The following is a 20778-nucleotide window of genomic DNA, read 5'->3' as shown; positions in this document are numbered from 1 at the left end:
GAGAAGGACTCTTCACCCTCCTACACCGGACTGGATGTCCCCCCCCCAAGCTCCTGAGGATGATCACATCCTTCCATGACAACATGAGCGGCACTGTTCAGTACGACGGATCATCCTCGGACCCCTTCCCAATCAAGAGCAGTGTCAAGCAGGGGTGCGTCCTCACTCTGACTCTCTTCGGCGTGTTCTTCTCCCTGCTGTTGCGCCACACCTTCCGACAGTCCAAAGATGGCATCTTCCTCCACACCAGGAGCGACGGGGGCCTCTTCAACCTGGCATGCCTCCGAGCAAAGATGAAGATGCGGAAGGTCCTCATCAGAGAGATGCTCTTCGCAGATGATGCCGCCCTTACCACAGAAGCACAACAGCGACTCATCACCTGCTTTGCAGACACCTGCAACAAGTTCAGGCTCACTATAAACCTGAAGACCAATATCATGGGCCAGGATATCAGCAGAGCTCCCCACATCGCCATCGGCAACCACACCCTCAAAGTGGTGGATAGGTTCGCCTATCTGGGCTCCACCATCTCCAGCAACCTCTCTCAACACCGAGCTGAGCATGTGGATGGGCAAAGCAGCAACAGCAATGGCCCATCTTGCGAAGAGAGTCTGGGACAACACCATGCTCACAACCAAAACCAAAATGAGAGTGTATCAGGCCTGCATGCTGAGCACTCTCCTCTATAGAAGTGAAGCATGGACCCTCTACTCCCGCCAAGAATGCAGACTAAATGCCTTCCACATATGCTGTCTCAGAAGACTTCTGGGCATCACCTGGCAGGACCGTGTCACCAATGTCCTGGCCAAGGCAGGGATGCCCAGCATGTTTGCCATGCTGACCCAGAGACGCCTGCACTGGCTAGGCCACGTCAGCCACATGGACAACAGCCGCATCCCAAAGGACGTGCTGTATGGTGAGCTGGCCACAGGCTCCAGACCCACAGGATGACCCGCACTACGCTACAAGGATGTGTGCAAGCGTGGCCTGAGGGCAGGTGGCTTCAACCCCACAGACCTGGAGACGGCGGCCTCAGACCGCACTGGCTGGTGGTCTACCACCAAGGACATCGTTGGGGAAGCTGAGGAAAGGAGAGAGACCCGGTGGGGGGGAGAGGAGGCTCTGACGACAGCGGAGACTGCAGTTGGCACCAACAGACACCCGACCAAGCAACTTCACCTGCAGCAACTGTAGCAGGCCGTGCAGCTCAAGCATCGGCCTATAGACCCCTTTCACATGACGTCACCGCGCCGCGAGATTTTGTTAGGTGCCATATTGGAAGACCAAGTACATGCACTCACAATATAAAACAAAGTACGAGCGAGAGTAAAGTGACATGATGGATGATAATTCTGGTTATGCAAGTACATTACCAGCTGCAGAAAGGGCATGGTATGTGCAGAAACTGGCTGTGATTGATGGGTTTGACCCATATGATAAGACTCGCGGCAAGGGAGAATGGAAACATAAGGAGGACCGGACACCAATTCTGCCATCTGTTTGCTACCCAGACATTGTAAACCATTTGTTGTTTACACCCAGTGCCTACACTCAGTGTTCGAACTATGCCGATATTTTCGGGGGGGTCCCTTTTTTCCCTTGGGGGGGGGGGCGCTTGCGCTTGTCTTGGAGCGCGGATCTCCAAACACATGAGAAGCCTATCTTATGCACATATCACGCGGACTCCACACCTCCACACACGCATCGCGTCTGAAGTCATAACTCATCAGGGGAAACCGTGTCCGCATTGGCATGTTCAAAAGACAACCTCGCGTCAACAATGATACCACACGCAAGAAAAAAAAAAAAAAGTCAGGCTACTCAACAACCAACCTGGCAGCAGCAAGCAAGCCCCAAACCATCCTAAATTATTAAATTGTAGAAGTCTGAGAGGCTTGCTCCTCATACAGTTATCAACTTGGGGCCAATTTAGCATGTTTTAAATCTGAATTTCTTGTGTTTGCTTACCTCAAAGTGTCCGCAGATCATGCACAGACTTATCAATTATATCCACAGTTTTTTGCCAAGTCTCACACAGGTTTCTTTCAAGTCTACTGTTGGGCCAATAAATCATAAATAAAACCGCTCAGATTTGTTTGTTTAAGTCGTTTGCCACTCCACTTTATTCTCGTGGGTTCACATACCGCTGCCGTTAATTCCCCCTAATCACGAGTTTGTTGGTCTTCCAAAACGGCGCAGGGTCTGTTTACTTCCAGTTTCAGGTGACGTCAGGGAAAGGGGTCTATACGGTCATACCAGGCGCTGCAACTTGACAACTGATGGATGACCCCTGGCGCAGATCACCATGATCTTTTGAGATCAAAGGAGCCAACAACAGCTTGAAAATTTGTGAACCCTTTAGAATTTTCTATATTTCTGCATAAATATGACCTAAAACATCAGTTTATCACAAGTCCTAAAAGTAGATAAAGAGAACCCAGTTAAACAAATGAGACAAAAATAGTATGCTTGGTCATTTATTTATTGAGGAAAATCATCCAATATTACATATCTGTGAGTGGCAAAAGTATCTGAACCTTTGCTTTCAGTATCTGGTGTGATCCCCTTGTGCAGCAATAACCGAAACTAAATGTTTCTGGTAACTGTTGATCAGTCCTGCACACCAGCTAGTAGGAATTTTAGCCCATTTCTCCATACAGAACAGCTTCAACTCTGGGATATTGGTGGGTTTCCTCACATGAACTGCTCGCTTCAGGTCCTTCCACAACATTTCGATTGAATTAAGGTCAGGACTTTGACTTGGCCATTTCAAATAATTAACTTTATTTTTCTTTAACCATTCTTTGGTAGAATGACTTGTGTGCTTAGGGTCGTTGTCTTGCTGCATGATCCACGTTCTCTTGAGATTCAGTTCATGGACAGATGTCGTGACATTTTCCTTTAGAATTCGCTGGTATAGTTCAGAATTCATTGTTCCATCAACGATGGCGAGCCGTCCTGGCCAAGATGCAGCAAAACAGGCCTAAACCATGATATTACAATCACCATGTTTCACAAATGGGATAAGGTTCTTATGCTGGAATGCAGTGTTTTCCTTTCTCCAAACATAATCAGAAGCACTTTATTGGCAGGTATGTTACACATACGAGGAATTTGACTCCGGTTCGACTTAGCTTTCATAGTACAGACAGAAAAAAGTATAGGAGAAAAAAAAAAAAAAAAAAACACACACACACACACGTTTCTCATTTAAACCAAAAGGTTCTATTTTGGTCTCATCCGTCCATAAAATATTTTTCCAATAGCCTTCTGGCTTGTCCATGTGATCTTTAGCAAACTGCAAATGAGCAGCAATGTTCTTTTTGGAGAGCAGTGGCTTTCTCCTTGCAACCCTGCCATGCACACCATTGTTGTTCAGTGTTCTCCTGATAGTGGACTCATGAACATTAGCCAATGTGAAAGAGGCCTTCAGTTGCTTAGAAGTTACCCTGGGGTCCTTTGCGACCTTGCCAACTATTACATGCCTTGCTCTTGGAGTGATCTTTGTTGGTCGACCACACCTGGGGAGGGTAACAATGGTCTTGAATTTCTTCCATTTGTACACAATCTGTCTGACTATGGATTGGTGGAGTCCAAACTCTTTAGAGATGGTTTTGTAACCTTTTCCAGCCTGACGAGCATCAACAATGCTTTTTCTGAGGTCCTCAGAAATCTCCTTTGTTCGTGCCATGATACACTTCCACAAACTTGTTGTGAAGATCAGACTTCGATAGATCCCTGTTCTTTAAATAAAACAGGGTGCCCACTCACACCTGATTGTCATCCCATTGCTTGAAAACACGAGTCTAAATTCAACTTCAACACAGTCAGACGCGCTGTCACTCCTGTTAGCAATGTAGCTAGGCTCAGTATGGCCAATGGTATTTTTGGGGGCTGTAGTTAGATGCGACTAAACTCTTCCGCGTTTTTCCTGTTTACATAGGTTTATATGACCAGTGATATGAAACAAGTTCAGTTACACAAATTGAAACGTAGCAATTTTCTATGCTATGGAAAGTCCGCACTATAATGACAGGCGTACTAACACCTTCTGCGCACTTCGGCAGCGCATTGATACGGAGCTCAGATATCAATGCGCTGCCGAAGTGCGCAGAAGGTGTTAGTACGCCGGTCATTATAGTGCGGACTTTCCATAGCATAGAAAATTGCTACGTTTCAATTTGTGTAACTGAACTTGTTTCATATCACTGGTCATATAAACCTATGTAAACAGGAAAAACGCAGAAGAGTTTGGTCGCATCTAACTACAGCCCCCAAAAATACCATTGGCCATACTGAGCCTAGCTACATTGCTAACAGGAGTGACAGTGCGTCTGACTGACTGGGAGGTCGCGCAAAGCTCGGATAGGTACGGAGCAGCTCGTCTCAATTCAGATAAGAGCATATTTCATTATGGAAGTATGGTGGACTGTTCCTTTAATGGGCCTCGACTCGTTACAAGTATGAATAGGTGGGCCTTAAAGTAGAAAAGGTTGAGAACCCCTGTTATATATTATGTTATCTCTGTCAAATCAACCTAAAGTGCTTGGTCCTATTTTTGTAAACATTATGGAACATGACTTGTAAACAGAAATATGGTGTGCAAATAACTAGGTATCATCTATTCTCACCATTATTGTAAGGCTGCCACAGTCTGAAGCGTGTAGCATTAGTCTGAGCACTCGGAGGCAGTGGCAGATGCAGAAGCAGAGTGTCAGTGGAAGAAGGAAAGTACATCTCATGCAACAGTAGCCAGATAATCCCTCCATTCACTGAATACTGCAGCAACACGGAATGAGAACGCTCTGGGATTCCTGAGTACACACCAACATAACGAACTCATGTTTAAAAAACAAAAAATAAGAAAACATATGCAGTACTTACTATTCCATATGGCAATGATAAAATTATCAAGACATTTACCCTTTGTGATAAATTTAAATGACAACTGGATGTACAGAGTACTTGTGCAGTCCAGATCCTGTGAAACCAGCATGCGCAAACCTTCCTGAATACAAAGAAAGGTACAAGACATTTCACAATTACTATATTTTGTATTACTATACTACTGCAGTATATTTTATGAAATCACAGATCTTTAAAAATATATTTGTAATTTTGTCCAAATAAATGTACATCATTACAGGAGGGCTGTGGGCTTAAACACTTTAAGAGGTTGGTAGTAGATAAGCAGAGAACAGAGTAAATAAATTGCTTACTCCTTTAAAGATCAGAGCAGTGCCTGATTTAAGAGGCTCTCCACTCAACATGCCACGTTCTGCTCCATAAATCTCAGGCCAAATCACTGTATCCAGATTCTTATTGAAGTCTTCTCTAAGTACAAATGGCAGAGGAGCCATGGGCACACAGTGAGCCCCACCATAATCTCTGTCACATCTGTTGGTCAAACAGGGAAAAAAATAGACTGAAATACAGCAACATCCACCATTTTTGACAAATTTAATCTTTTGACAAATTGACACAATGTGTGTGTTGGCGCCAAATACATGCAGTGTCCATTGTCACACACGCCATGTCCTGAACACATCCAAGGACAGCCAGATGCGAGTCGCACATTGTCCAGGGCCCAGCTATCTGCTCCAGGAGCGAAGTGAGGCTGGATCCAGCGGAACCTTGTTCTAGGAGAACTACATCACAACAAATGTAATATAGTTTCTGCAAAACCAAAAATTGGGTATATAAATTTAGTCTTTAAATTTAACTTGTTCAATTTTATACTCCCTCTTGAGTTTACAAAACAGAATCAAAAATGCATTTTATGACATGTTAAGAAAGGTGTATATGGCATACTTGGCAGCACTTGGAAGATAAACAGTGACCCTTCTCCACTGGGAATACTGGGGAGTACTATAGATGGAGCTCTGAGTATATCTGGCACATCCAATAGCAGGCGGTATACACTCAGATGTTACTAATGTCCAGTGGTTGCCACAGTCAGTGGAGAACTCCAGGTGGACACTGTGAGTTGGTGTCACAGCCTTACTGCAGCCCATGCTCAGATCAAATTGCAGAAATGAGGAAGCTGACACCTCAAAGTCCCAACTCTCAGCATAGCGAAGACCCTCTGTTAGGAGGTATACAAAGATGCTTAGCATATCTTGCCTTCCTGCCCGACTATTGTTTGCACAAACTAAGCACCCATACTTGACACACAAACATCCATCCATTTATCTGTAACCGCTTATCCTGTGCAAAGTCGCAAGTAAGCTGGAGCCTATCCCTGCTGACTATGGGCAAGAGGCAGGATACACCCAGATCATTGCAGGGCTGACACATTGGAACAACCATTCACACTCACACCTATGGTCAATTTAGAGCCACCAATTAGCCTAACCTGCATGTCTTTTGACTATGGGGGAAACCCACACAAACATGGGAAGAACATACAAACTCCACACAGAAAGGACCCCCACTGGCCACTGGGCTCAAACCTAGAACCTTCTTGCTGTGAGGCAACAGTGCTAACCACTACACCACCATGCTGCCACACACAAACATGGACTTGAAAAATGAATTGTATTGAATTAAATTTACCTACATTTAGTAAAATCAAAAAGTTATGGATTAATTATAGCATAGCATGCTTGAATCTATGATGGCATATTTGGGCCATTGCAAGTTAAAAACATATGGAGCTGAGGGAAGGGGTAATATTCAGAGAGAGAGACCCTCAGAATTTCTAAGATTAAAGTCAGAAATATACACGTTAAAACTTGGATGTTCTCTGAAATAAAAAAAAAAAAAACAACTCAAATTCTGATTCCATCCATCCATTATCTGTAGCCACTTATCCTGTTCCGATACTAAAAATTCACAAATGTATGAGAAAGTCACTTGGGGAAAATGGTGTTTCAGTCAATGAGCCAAATTGCATCATTTTGCAAGGTTGGATCAATGTCATCACACTACAGACACCACTGCTGAGCCAAGAGTTGTAGGAAATGCAGTCTTTCCTACTCTATTGTGCAATAAAATATTAAAAGGGTTAAGTGTCATGAGCCAAATAGCAGTAGGTGCTAGCTAGACCCAAACGCAGACTCACATGCACTGGAGTGAAGGCTGGTGTTTAATCCTGATCGTGAAGGACTAGAGGAGGAGAGCAGCCAACAGGAGAAATATTGGAATGTATAATTAGGGGAAAAAACAGAGACTAGTGTCAAACTGACAGAAGAGCATGGAAGAAAAAAAGGCAACCCTGCAGCAGAAAAAGACCTCTCAGAGCAAAAACAAAAAGTTCAGAGTGCTTCCGCATCAGGAGAAATGCATTCATAGTCCCAAAACAAGAGATAAAAGTAATTCCACAGTGCACAGCAAAGTAGCAAAATAATACAATACAAACTAGGGGGGAAAGGTGGAATACATATCCTGAGGTGAAGATAATCCCGTGCCAAGTGAATCTCCAAGCGACATAATAGAGGGCCGTGGATGAGCTGATGAGAGACAGGTGTGCTGGCTGCAGAGCAGGGAAAACCAGGGAGTGGAGTAAAAGATCAGATCAGGACCTAGATGTTCCAGGCTGGCTCATGACTTTAAGAGATTTTTAACTGGTTTTTCCAGAATGCATTGCAGCCAGGAAACACAATTGATTGTTGTGCTTCCTGGAAACAACTAACTGGGATCATCTTGAAACCATCTAGAAACATCATACCTCACCAAGGAGCACCTGAGCAAACAGCTGACTTTCCTTAACAAGCAACTAGCTACAATTTTGCAACTAACAGGGATCATATTAAAATCTCCTAGAAACAATATAGGAACTACCTGGGACTCAATAACATCCGCCTAGCAACACCTGAACAACCAACTGAGTTTCTTTAGTGTCTGATGAACTAAACCTAGGTATCACATTGCAACTGCCTAGAAAGACTACAGCAACCATCTGGGATCCCATAATAACTGCCTGACAACATACTAGCAACCAGCTGATTTTCCTTTGCAACTGACTACTTACAATCTTGCAACCAATTATCACCACATTGGAAACTCCTAACAGAGCAACACCCAAGTAACCAATTGAGTTTCTTTTGCAACTTATAAGCTACAGCCTTGCAACCAACTGGGATCATATTAAAATAAACTAGCAACACCACAGCAATCACTTGGGGTATGAGCCACCTACCAACACCCTAGCAAACAGCCAAGTTTCCTTAGGCCCTGGTCATACTACAGCTCACTATGGGTATGCAAATATTTGGTGATGAAAAATTGGTAGCATTGCCACCAATTGTGCAATGCATGGTGAATGTTCTCCCAACTTTGCGAGTTGTTTTTTGATGTGTCTCTGCTTCGGGAGTGGGCAAAAACTACCTGAAAAATTTCAATGCATGCACTGAAATTTGGTGGCAATGTTTTCTTCAGCAAACTAAGTGGTGAATACTCACAGATGGGTTAGGAATACTTCCCAAAGCTTGGGGAACCTTTGACAAGTCTCTTGAGATGTATTTGTCTCAACTCCTTGTCCCCAATGTTTGCAGGAGCCTCGTCAACACAGTGAGGCACAGCCTAACCTTCGCCGAGACTTGAAAAGTGCATTTACACTTGAGGATACTTTGGAGCATGTTGTGCATGCGCTTGGAACCAGTCATATGGGAAACACCTCATGCTGATTTGAGCACAATCAGCACACACCTATAAGGACACTGTTTTCACATAGCCCTTTTCCACCAAATCAGTTCCAGGGCTGGTTCTGGGCCAGTGCTTAGTTTGGAACTGGGTTTTCTGTTTCCACTGACAAAGAACTGGCTCTGGGCCAGAAAAAAATGGTTCCAGGGTAGCACCAGCTCTTTGCTGGGTTAGAGGAAAGAACTGCTTACGTCAGCGGGGGTGGAGTTGTTAAGACCAACAACAATAGCAAGACCGTGAGAGGGCGCCATTTTTAAATAAGCGACGAGATATCATGGATGCAGTAAAGTAGCAGTCATCCATTATTGTTGTTGTTGCTGCTTCTTCTTCTCCGTGTTGTTGCTTCGATGTTCGCGCCAAGGTTTATGCAAACGCAGTGACGTAACTGACATATACAGTGACGTAATGATGTGGCTCCCCTTAGCACCCCGAGCTATGGAAAAGCAAATTGGTTCTCAGCTGGTTCGCAAGTTGAATGAGTTGTGAACCAGCACCAGCACTGGCCCCGAACCAGCCCTGGAACTGATTTGGTGGAAAAGGGGTAACAGAGACTTTGCAAAGAATGCTGTCAGGTATGTGGTGGCAGATGGATGTAAGTGCAGGAAGAGTATTTATTAACAGGCATGATATTTACAAAAACAATCTGTGAGGTTTGTGTATCAAAGTAACAAAACACAAGTGAAACCAAAAGCAAAACAGAAAGCAGAGTCATAAAGCAGAGTATTTAACCAAAGTCATAAACATGGCTAGCCACAAATGTGACAGTGATAATGATGATACTTCACAAAGTCTCTGTGAAAACAGCATCCTTACATGTATGTGCTGATTGCACTCAAATCAGCATCAGGTGTTTCCCATAATGACTGGGTCCCAAGAGTGTGCACAACATGCTCCATGAGCAAGCATGGCAGTTTGATCTGCACCAGGCTTAAGTGCACAAAAGTGTGACAGTCAAGTGTGGTTATTCTGCTGTATGACCACAACTTTTAGTTCACCTGTATATCACCATGCATCGCCACCAAAACACCTCATTTTCATCGATAACCCATCACAAAGCATTGCAAGCTGTACTGTGACTGCAGGTTTAGCAACCAGCTAACTGCAAACTTGAAACCAATTGGAATAATTTTGAAACCATCATAGAAACTACATGGGACCAATAAAAGCCACCTAGCAATATCCTAGCAACTGGCTAGCATTGTGAATATGCAAGCAACATTTTAACAAAGCCTTTAGACTTTTAGACTTACTGTTCTTAAGAAGCAAACATAGCAACACCCTTGCAACCAACTGGGTTTGCAATATAAAGCAGTTTAAACTTTAAACATGTTTCAACATTTTCAACATTTCAGTCTTTACATTTTTTAAATGTTTAGCTTTTAAACCTGGACACACTTAGCTGTTAAGTCTTGGAACATTTTTTTAAAATCAATGACAACAAAGGACTAATATTTTTGTGGCAGTGGGGGTGTGGTGAAGCACTGACTGTGAATGGTGAGGAGTCAGTTTGAACCAGTAGGTAACATGGGAAGAGGTATACCTGTGTCTAATTACTGACTGTCTATTAACATGCATCTCTGTGTGTCTTTCAAACAGCCAGGAATGAAAGATAGAGACCTGCGACACCCCATCATGCTCATGAATGCATGCGTGTAGTGATTTTCTGTATCGGGAGCAGTCACTGAAAAGTGTGCACAATAAAAAGAACGCAACTGTTCTGAAAGCCTGCTCCCAGTTCCTCTGTTTCCCAACATAGAGAGTTGTTACACTGGTGCCAAAACCTGGGACTGAGGAACAAATGCTGCCATGGAGTCCAAACCAGTCAGAGAGCTCCTCCAGATGTTTGCCAAGGTCTTCCGGCACCAGCATCATGCCCTCATTGTGCTTTCAGTAGATCAGGGCAGTGCTTCTGGGCTCTGCTTGAGGCCCAGACAGGAGACTGGCAGGTGATCCAGAGCTGGATCCAGTCAACAGGTGCTCCAGCAGTCGCTGCAAGATGGGGCTGCAGGACAACCCTGAAGTCTTCCTCAAGCTATTCGAGCATGTCACAGAGGCAAGCTCATAGCCAATCTCACAGTGGGCAGCTTGTCTATTGCAGCTCCTTTCGGGGGAAGCCCAGCTCACGGCTTGGCAGCTCCTGGCCACCAGCATGCTGGAGTACCCCAACCTGAAGCGGGCCATCTTACAACGGGCCGCCCATGGCCCAGAAAAGCAACACAAGCACTTTTGCTCACTGGCTACAGCAAAGGGGGCTAGCCATTTGCATTCATGCAACAGCTCCAGGACACTTGCCAACAGTGGCTGCTGGCAGGTGAGGGTGACGCTGAGACCATCATCGAGTGAGTGACACTGGAGCAGTTCGTCACCTAACTGCTGAGTGAGACATCCACATGGATTCAGTGTCACTGAGTGGCTTTGCTGGAGGAGGCAGTCTGGCTGGCAGAGGACCAGCTGACAGCATTTCTGGGAGCAGGTGCTCCTGCAGCTTCTTGTCCTCTCTATCTCTTACTTTCACTTTCTCCCCCTCCCTCTCCCTCTATCTCTCTCTTTGCCCCTCCCCTACCCCAGCCCCATGGAAACAGGGGCCAATTACCCCAAAACCCACTCCCTGCACTCATGTCTGTCCTCGTGTTTCTTCTTTCCCTTCTCCTTCTGTGTCTGTGCTGCAGTTAATCCCCTCTCTCCACAGATGGACTCATCCATGCCCACCAGAACTGGGAGTGAGACCAGGCAGGTCTGTCAGTGCAGAGGGAAAATGGGGTATCAGCACTTCCTCAAGGAGGTGGGGCTACTGATTTGCATCCCTGATGGACCATAGGCTTCCCCTGATCAAACAGGAGCATACTAAATCATTGTGAGTATTCAAGGAGGGTACACATCAGGCTTTGGTGGTTTCTGGTTGTAATCAGATCTCCATGCATCAAAGCCTGATTCATTGCAGGGCACTGGGAAATACATGATTAGTGAAGGTCAAATGTGTGCATGGGGACATTCACAAATGTTTACTAATGCCCATCACTATTCATGTCCGGGGAGAAAGACAGTGTGGAGGTGGTGGTTAGGCCGAGCCTCACCCCCTCACTGATCCTGGGAACAGACTGGCCAGGGTTTAAAACATTAATGAAATGGTTAGTAGTGGGTGGGTCCTGCAGTGGCACATCACAGGGAAATCTCACCCCACTGTTACCTGGGGAGGTGGTCCCAGGGCTGTCTGCGTCAGATCCATGTCATGATCACACGGAGAGGGGGAAGAGCTATGGCTATGTTCAAGGCTATGCTATCAAGGCTATGCTCAACATTCAAGGAGTCCCAAAGTGACTGAAGCAGCCCAGTGGTCTTGGTGCCCAAGTTAATGGGTTGATCCGTTTCTGTGCAGACTTTAGAAAAGTCAACACAGTGTCTAAATTTGATGCATATCCAATACTACTCATTCATGAACCATTCAATCAGTTTGGCACAGCTTGCTTTTATTCAACACTGGATTAAACCAAGGGATACTGGCAGATTCCCTTGAATCCAATATCCTGAGGGGAAAAAAGGCCTTTCACACTCCATTTGAGTTACCCCAGTTTGTTACCCATGGATTTGAGTTGTTTGGTGCCCTAGCCATGTTTCAAAGTCTCATGGACCGACACCTCTGCCCACACAATGCATATGCCTCTGTTGATTTAGATGACAATCATTTAAAATAATGATTGGCAGCACCTTTTACAAAATCTGAGGGCTCTTCTGAGGTCCTTGAGATGAGTGGGACTCACAGCAAACCCAAGGAAGTGTGCAGTTGGATGTGTTGAAGTATGGTATCTGGGCTTCCACTTGGGTCATTGGCAGATTTGTCCCCAAATTGATAAGACTGCAGTGATTGTGGCCTGCCCAAGACCTCAGAGCAAAAAGGGGGTAAGGCAGTTCCTGGGGCTAGCTAGTGACTATCAGAGGTTTGTACCTAATTTTTCAGACACAACCAGCCCACTGACTGGCCTCACTAAAAAGGGTGCACTAGATTCAGCCCAGTAGCTGGAGCCATGCAAATGGGCTTTTGTCCAGGTAAAAGCAGTTTTGTGTCAGGGCCCACTGTTGCATTCACCATACATTACTCTCCTTTTTGTTCTGAAGACTGATATGTTGGACAGAGGGCTGATGGCCATTTTGTCCCAAGTGGTGAAGGGGGAGGATTGCCCCTGCAATCAACTGCAAGCTCTCAGTGCGAGAGATGAGCATGATAGAAAAGGAGAGTTTGGCCATCAAGTGGGTGATCCTCACTCTCCGACACTATCTGCTGGTATGTCCTTTCACTCTGTGTTCTGATCACACCCTGCTCCAATGGCTCCAGCACATGAAGGATGCCAATGTGTGAATCACTTGCTGGTGCTTCATCTCTAAGTTTGAGGTGTTCCAGAGGCCAGTGGCACAGATGGTGGTGTCAGATTACCTTTTCTGATGGGGGGTGTCAGTTGCAGGCTGGACAGCCCCCCAGCATGCAGAGTTGGACAGTGGTGATATGTGGCAGTGGGGTCGAGCATTAGCTGTGGATAGAGAGGAGGGAGGTAGAACCAGCAGGCAATATGTTTGTAAGAAAACATGTTTAGAGTTTGTCCAATAGCATGTGGCAGACTCCCCAAACACATGGAAGAAGATTCTCTGGTCAGATAAGACTAAAATGGAAATTATTGTCCATCATGGGAAACACTATGTGTGGTGCAAACCCAACACTTCCCATCACCCTGAGAACACCATTCCTACAGTGAAACATGGTGGCGGCAGCATCATGCTGTGGGGATATTTTTCATCTGCAGGGACAGGAAAGCTGGCCAGGATTGAAGGAAAGATGGATGGCACTAAATACAGGGTAATTCTGGAGGAAAACCTGTTTGAAGTGGCCAGAGGTTTGAGACTGGGATGAAGGCTCACATTCCAGCAGGACAATGACCCTAAAGATATTGCTAAAGCTACACTGGAGTGGTTTACAGGGAAACATTTAAATGTCTTGGAATGGCCTAGTCAAATCCCAGACTTCAATGCAATTGAGGTCCCGTGGCATAACTTGAAGATTGCTGGACACCAACACAACCCATCTAACTTTAAGAAGTTGGAGAAGTTTTGCCTTGAGGAATAGGCAAAAATCCCAGTGGCTAGATGTGCTAAGCTAATAGAGACATACCCTAAGAGACGTGCAGCTGTAATTGCAACAAAAAGTGGCTCTACAAATTATCAACTTTGAGGGGATGAATGCCTATGCGCACTCCAGATTTCTGGTTTTTTTTCCCTATCTTAATTATTGTTTGTGTCACAATAAATAAATAAAAATTTGCACCTTTTAAAGTGGTAGGCATGTTGTGTAATCCAAATGGTGCTAACCCCCCAAAAATCTATTTTAATCCAGCTTGTAATACAACAAAACAGGACAAACACCAAGGGGGATGAATACTTTTGCAAGATACTGTAGCAGGGCAAAGCTAATCTCAGATAACTGTTTGACAGGCACCATAAATTTTATCATGATTAACTTTGCTGTACTGCATCATTGTGCTACTCTGTAAGTGGATTTTGGGGTTAGTTCAAATAAATGATCACCATCATCTAATCAGTTTTAACAGGAATTTCACTTGATTACAAAAATATTGTCATAAAACTTGTCAAGAACTGGCCACTGGGGGGGGGGATTTGAGCAGATTGCTGCTTGTGTCTATATTTCTGTTGGCCTGCCAGAGCAAACATACTGTTCTCCATAATTTTCGTTATATTCGCTTCACAAAGTCAACATGTTTTTCACCATGATCATCATCTTCTTCACCAAAATGAATGTAAATGCAATTTGAAATCTGTTCTGTGCCTCTGCCCACATAAGTGAGATGAGGTCGATCTCGTGGCCTAATGGTGGTGTTATAGTGCAAACATTTACATTTTGGTCCATATCTCCAGAACCATAATTCCTGGATTCAAAGCATGCTGATATTTGTAAGCAACATGGCCATCACATGTCAATTAATTCAAACCAATTAATTGATTAATTTCAATTAATATAGATGGAGCCTCATTTACTCAAACAGCTGCAACTCATGATTGCTTGCATGGATTAGTGAAAAACATTAGGCATATTCCAGTAATGCTGTCGAGAGCGCCAGCCCGAACCCAACTACAAACATGGCTGCTCAGAACTACAACACCCACAAACCACAGTGCCCTCTATCACCTGTTTATTAAATACACCTGTCACTTCTTTCCTGGTTCATCAGCCCCTGCTATATAAACACCTCTCCCGCGCTCACTCGATGAGAAGTATTGTTCAGTGTTCATGCCTGTCATACTGAGCCTTTATTCTATTGCCTGCTTTATTGTGTTATTGACCCTCGCACTCATATCTTTCTCATTATTCTCTAGCCCTGTCCGCATTGCCCCGTCTACCGATCAATCGACCCTAGCCTGTCCCACAAACTTGATTCTAGTCTTGCATTTTGGCTTTGTTTCCAGTTTGCTTTCCCCACTCTCCCCTGCACATACATCCATAAGTGCCTGCACCCTGATATACAGTATTCCAAGGTAGGAGGCAATGTTTGGGGTCCTATATCAAGGTGGTGCTCTGGTCCAATAACTGTTTCCCCAGAATCATAAGTCAGATTGAGCTGAAATTTGAGATGGTGCATCGGTGTGCTAATTTTTTAAGTTAATTTTTGACGATGATTTAATTACTTAAAAACATGGCAGCTACCAGCCATTTAGGTTTCAACAGGCATTTGACAGGGTTAACATGGAGCTTTCATCACCAAACTTAAATTGTAGCTGCAGGTAGGGACCCTGTATGATCTGGCCACTGGGTTGTGCTATTTGTATTTGTGCACACAAAATAGCATATTACTGTCAGGACAACTTTCATCAAGGAACTTTATTTACATTGCAATATTTGCAATAAGTTGTATTTGGCTGGTGGCTCTGTTCTGTGACCTCCCTGCCCTTCGATATGCATACATGGAAAGCCTACCATTTGTCTACATGGAAAGGCTAAAGTGGGGAGAGCTGCAACAAAACCCCCAATACAGAACAGAACAGAGCAGGCTTCAATGACAACAGAGATGACATTGATTTAAGGTGGGAATATGGGACCTCCCTGCCCTTCCATGTGTCTACATGGAAAGCCTTGAGGCAGGGAGAACACACCTCCCTGCCCTTCCATGTGCCTGTGTGGAATGACTAAAGCAGGGAGAGAAACAGCAATGAAAATGGCAAGGATTAAGGGACCTCCCTGCCCTTCCACATGCCTACCTGAAAAGCCTTGAGGCAGGGGGAGTGCCTCACTACCCTTCCATGTGCCTGCATGGACTGGCTAAAGCAGGAAGGGTGGCAGCAATGGGGATGGCAGGGATTAAGGTGGTGTTCCCAATATGCAGTGATTATCTATCAGAAGTGCTCAGAAGAAGGACAATTGGTGAACTACAGAAGAGCACCTAAAACACAACTGCTGAAAAAGTTAATGCTGGCTGGATAGGAAGGTGTCAGAATGCATAGCACATCACAGCTTGCTTGTATGGCTGAGTAGCTGCAGACTGGTCAGTAATGCTTGTCCACCAAGGAAAGTGCCTATAATAGGCATGTGAGCATCAGAACTGGACCATGGAGCAATGAAAGAAGGTGACCCGGACTGGATTGTGAGCAGGCATCAATGATACCAGAATTGCATTGATTAAAGTCAGACAGCATAAAAAGGGAGGAGTTGGGGTGCAGGTGGGTTACAAAATGGCTTGTAGAGGAAGTAGCAAAGGTAGGCAGGTTAAAGCAGCTTAAATAAGGTGCCCTATGAGAGATATGCCAATAGAACACATAGAAAGGAGTCAGCTGAGCTGTCAGCTGATGTGGGCTGGCTTGAAATCAGCTGCAGTCAGCTGATGTAGCTGGGATTGAGGGCTGAGATTGACTTTGTGGCCTGCCAGAACTTACGCTATGCTCAATTTCTGGGAAAACAGGGTGTGTACATTTATTTGATTACTCGATTCTTTTGATCAAACCATACAAAAATTCCTTTTGAACCATTTAGCTCTACCCACTCAAATTCATGATATTTCAAGAATAAGAAGCCTTTGTCACATGCACATTCAAGCACAGTGAAATTTGTCCTCTGCATTTAACCCATCTGAAGCAGTGAACACACGCATGCACACACCCAAGTGGGCAATGAGCACACACATACCCAGACCAGTGGGCAGATATGCTCCAGTGCCTGAGGAGCGGTTGGGGGTTAGGTGCCTTGCTCCTACTTTTATTTTTATTTTACTTACTTTTGTGAACTATTTCTAGGATTTTTCCTCAATCTTTATAACTTTTGGTATCAAACTATTCAAGAGAGTGTGAACTTCAGTAATATACTGTATATGGAAGTGGTGGACCTGGTGGAGCTGTAATTCATGATGAGTTATTGGATTTGAACCAAATTTTAAAAAGATACAAAGTTCTGATGATGTTTGTCAAGCCTGGGGCATGGTCATTGTTCAGGGTGAGGCGAAGTCCAAATAGCTGTTCCTCATGTGCCAAAAATCCAACTGAGCTGATATTTCATGTGCTGCATTATTCTGCTAATATGTAACTAGGTTTTTAATCATCACTGAAACCTGCTTGAACAACATGCTTTCAGAAAATCAGCTTCCACCAGGGATGTGACACAACAAGTACTGGATTTTCATGACCAAACATAGGTCCTTTGATTGTTCTATGTAACTTGGTAAGCTCTGTCCAGTGGGGGTGCTATTTGCAAGGTGTGCTTCATGAATGTTCTTCCTCTTAAAGGAACAGTCCACCGTACACCATAATGAAATATGCTCTTATCTGAATTGAGACGAGCTGCTCCGTACCTCTCCGAGTACGCCATAGTACGCCTGTCATTATAGTGCGGACTTTCCATAGCATAGAAAATCGCCACGTTTCAATTTGTGTAACTGAACTTGTTTCATGTCACTGGTCATATAAACCTATGTAAACAGGAAAAACGCAGAAGAGTTTGGTCGCATCTAACTACAGCCCCCAAAAATACCATTGGCCATACTGAGCCTAGCTACATTGCTAACAGGAGTGACAGCACGTCTGACTGCGTCTGACTGACTGGGAGGTCGCACAAAGCTCGGAGAGGTACGGAGCAGCTCGTCTCAATTCAGATAAGAGCATATTTCATTATGGTGTATGGTGGACTGTTCCTTTAAAGGTACACTATGTAGGATTTATCTATTAACAGAAATGGAAGATGGTGTTCATAAGCATTTTTTCACTAATTAACTGTAACTACAAATTTTCACATTTTTACAAATGCTAGCATGAATCCAGAACAAAGCCCCAGAAAAAAAGATAAAGAAGAGGAATTAATGTTTGCTGGTGCTGCCTAACAAGTTTGAAAACCCACATTTTGAAAAATGGACAATCATGCTTATTATTTAGCACAAGAAAAAGTAAGGGAGAATGCATGTAAGCATTGCAAGTATGGTAGAGGCACCTGATGGCCACCATACATTTTAAGACCTGCTTTGAAAGTAAGAGGTAAGGGAGGGGTATTCAGTTGGTTGCAATCAACTGAATCCTACACGGACCTTTAAATCTCTGGAAGGTACTGAGTGTTTATGATCCAACAACATTGTGAGTTATCAAACAGAAAGTAAACCATTTTGAATTTTGCTTTTTTTTCCCTTGCTCACAATTTTTGTTCAAAAAGCATGAATTTTGGACTGCCAGTATGGAATGTAATCAGTTGAATGATAAACATCATCCACATCAGTCTCTATAGTCATAATCAGAATAATTATGTGAATGTTTGTTTACAAGAATTCCCATTTTAGGATTAGCATTCAAAAACTTTGTCCACTGCCACCACAACAGTGCCAGCTCCACATAATCTGAACAATGTTATGAGGGTTAGGTTTGGTTTGTACTGTAGCAATAATCAGCCATATACTGACATGTGAAATGGCCCATTTACATCCACACGGAAGGAAAGGCTGTCATCAGAATGTGTATTTTGTACCATATGAATTTATTTGCTAATATTTATATTGTATTAAACTAGGTGTAATAGAGCATTTCAAACAATTGGAACATTGAGGAAAAAGTTCAAAATTTTCCATGAGTTATTTAAGAAACTGAAAATTGAATAAATTCTAGATTCATTACACGTAAACTAAAATGTTTCAACCCCAATTCCAAAAACGTAGGGACACTGTAAACTGTAAATAAAAACAGAATGTGATAATTTGCAAGTCATGGAAACCCTACATTTCATTGAAAATAGTACAAAAAGACAACATATAAAATGTTGAAAGTGAGATTTTATATATATATTTTTTAATATATGATCATTTTGAAATTGATGCCAGGAACATGTTTCAAAAAAGTTGGGACACGGGCATGTTTACCACTGTGTTGCATCACCTCTACTTTTAACAACACTCTGTAAATGTTTGGGAACTGAGGAGACCAATTGCTGTAGGTTTGAAAGAGAAATGTTGTCTGAACAACTGAAATTGCCTGATAAGCAATTTCAGTTGTTCAACAGTTTGGGGTCCCCTTTGTCATATTTTGCGCTTCATAATGTACCAAATGTTTTAAATGGGAGACAGGTATGGACTGCAGGGAGGCTAGTTTAGGACCCAGACTCTTTTACTATGGAGCCATGCAGTTTTAATATATACAGAAAGTGGTTTAGCAGTCTCATCTCATCTCATTATCTCTAGCCGCTTTATCCTGTTCTACAAGGTCGCAGGCAAGCTGGAGCCTATCCCAGCCGACTACGGGCGAAAGGCGGGGTACACCCTGGACAAGTCGCCAGGTCATCACAGGGCTGACACATAGACACAGACAACCACTCACATTCACACCTACGGTCAATTTAGAGTCACCAGTTAACCTAACCTGCATGTCTTTGGACTGTGGGGGAAACCGGAGCACCCGGAGGAAACCCACGTGGACACGGGGAGAACATGCAAACTCCGCACAGAAAGGCCCTCGCCGGCCCCGGGGCTCAAACCCAGAACCTTCTTACTGTGAGGCGACAGTGCTAACCACTACACCACCGTGCCGCCCCTGGTTTGGCAGTGTCTTGATGAAAGAAGGAAGGCATTCCCTGAAAATTATTTTGCCTGAATGGCAGCATACTGTATTGCTCTGAAACCTGTATATATCATTCAGCATTAATGATGGCTTCTCAGATGTACAAGTTACCCATATCATGTGCATCAATGCACCCTCATATCATTACAAATGCTGACTTTTGAGCTGTGCACTAATAAGGCAGATGGTCCCTCTCCTCTTCAGCCTGGAGGACGTGGTGTCCATGATTTCTAAAAAGAATTTCTCATTTTGATTCATCAGTCCTCAGAACAATTTTCCACTTTGCCTGAGTCCATGGTAAAAGAGTTTGGGTCCAGAGAAGGTGGTGATGTTTCTGAACATTGTTTATATATGGTTTTAACTTGCATTTCTGGATGCAGTAATGAACTGTTTTCACAGATGGTGGTTTTCTGAAGTGTTCCTGAGCTCAGACAGTGATTTCCATGACAGACACGTGTCTCTTTTTAATGCAGTGTCACCTGAGGGCCTGAGGATCACAGGCATCCAATGTCAGTTTTCAGCCTTGTCTCTTGCATGCAGAGATTTCTCCAAATTCTCTGAATTGTTTAATGACATTATGTACCATCGATGTGATCCCCAAATTCATTGCAATTTTACATTGAGGAATGTTATTCTTAAATTGTTGCACTTTTTGCCCATGCTGTCTTTCACGGAGCAGTGTACCCCTCTCCATCTTTACTCCTGAGATACTCAGCCTCTCTGGGATGTGTTTTTTTTTTAAATACCCAGTCATGTTGCTGGCCTGTTGCCATTTAACCATTTTTTTAAAGCATTGCACAACTTTTTCAGTCTTTTGTTGCCATGTCCCAACTTTTCTGCAGTGTTTTGCTGACATCAAATTCAAAATGAGCATATACTTTTCAAAAAACAATAAAATTGCTCAGTTTCAACATTTTCATATGTTGTCTTTGTACTATTTTCAATGAAATATAGGGTTTCTATGACTTGCAAATTGTGTGTTACAGTGTCCCTTTTTTTTAAAGAATGGGAGTTGTATTTTAATTTTGAGAATTGTGGCCTACTGCCCCGCCCCCCCAA

At 43.8% G+C, this 20778-nt stretch overlaps 1 protein-coding gene across 1 annotated transcript in view; it reads right to left on the bottom strand.

The window, feature by feature from the left end:
• LOC132888311 (reelin-like) overlaps positions 1-20778 on the bottom strand; it is a 1389809-nt gene that overhangs the window by 328651 nt on the left and 1040380 nt on the right. The window contains 5 exon segments of the mRNA XM_060924376.1: positions 4632-4814; positions 4924-5008; positions 5220-5397; positions 5508-5648; positions 5812-6085. Coding sequence (XP_060780359.1) covers positions 4632-4814; positions 4924-5008; positions 5220-5397; positions 5508-5648; positions 5812-6085 — 861 coding nt within the window.

Source organism: Neoarius graeffei, chromosome 6 (genome assembly GCF_027579695.1).
Source record: "Neoarius graeffei isolate fNeoGra1 chromosome 6, fNeoGra1.pri, whole genome shotgun sequence".
Classification (NCBI taxonomy): domain Eukaryota; kingdom Metazoa; phylum Chordata; class Actinopteri; order Siluriformes; family Ariidae; genus Neoarius; species Neoarius graeffei.
The sequence above is the reverse complement of the archived record's forward strand: the minus strand, read 5'-3'. Positions and strand labels throughout refer to the sequence as shown.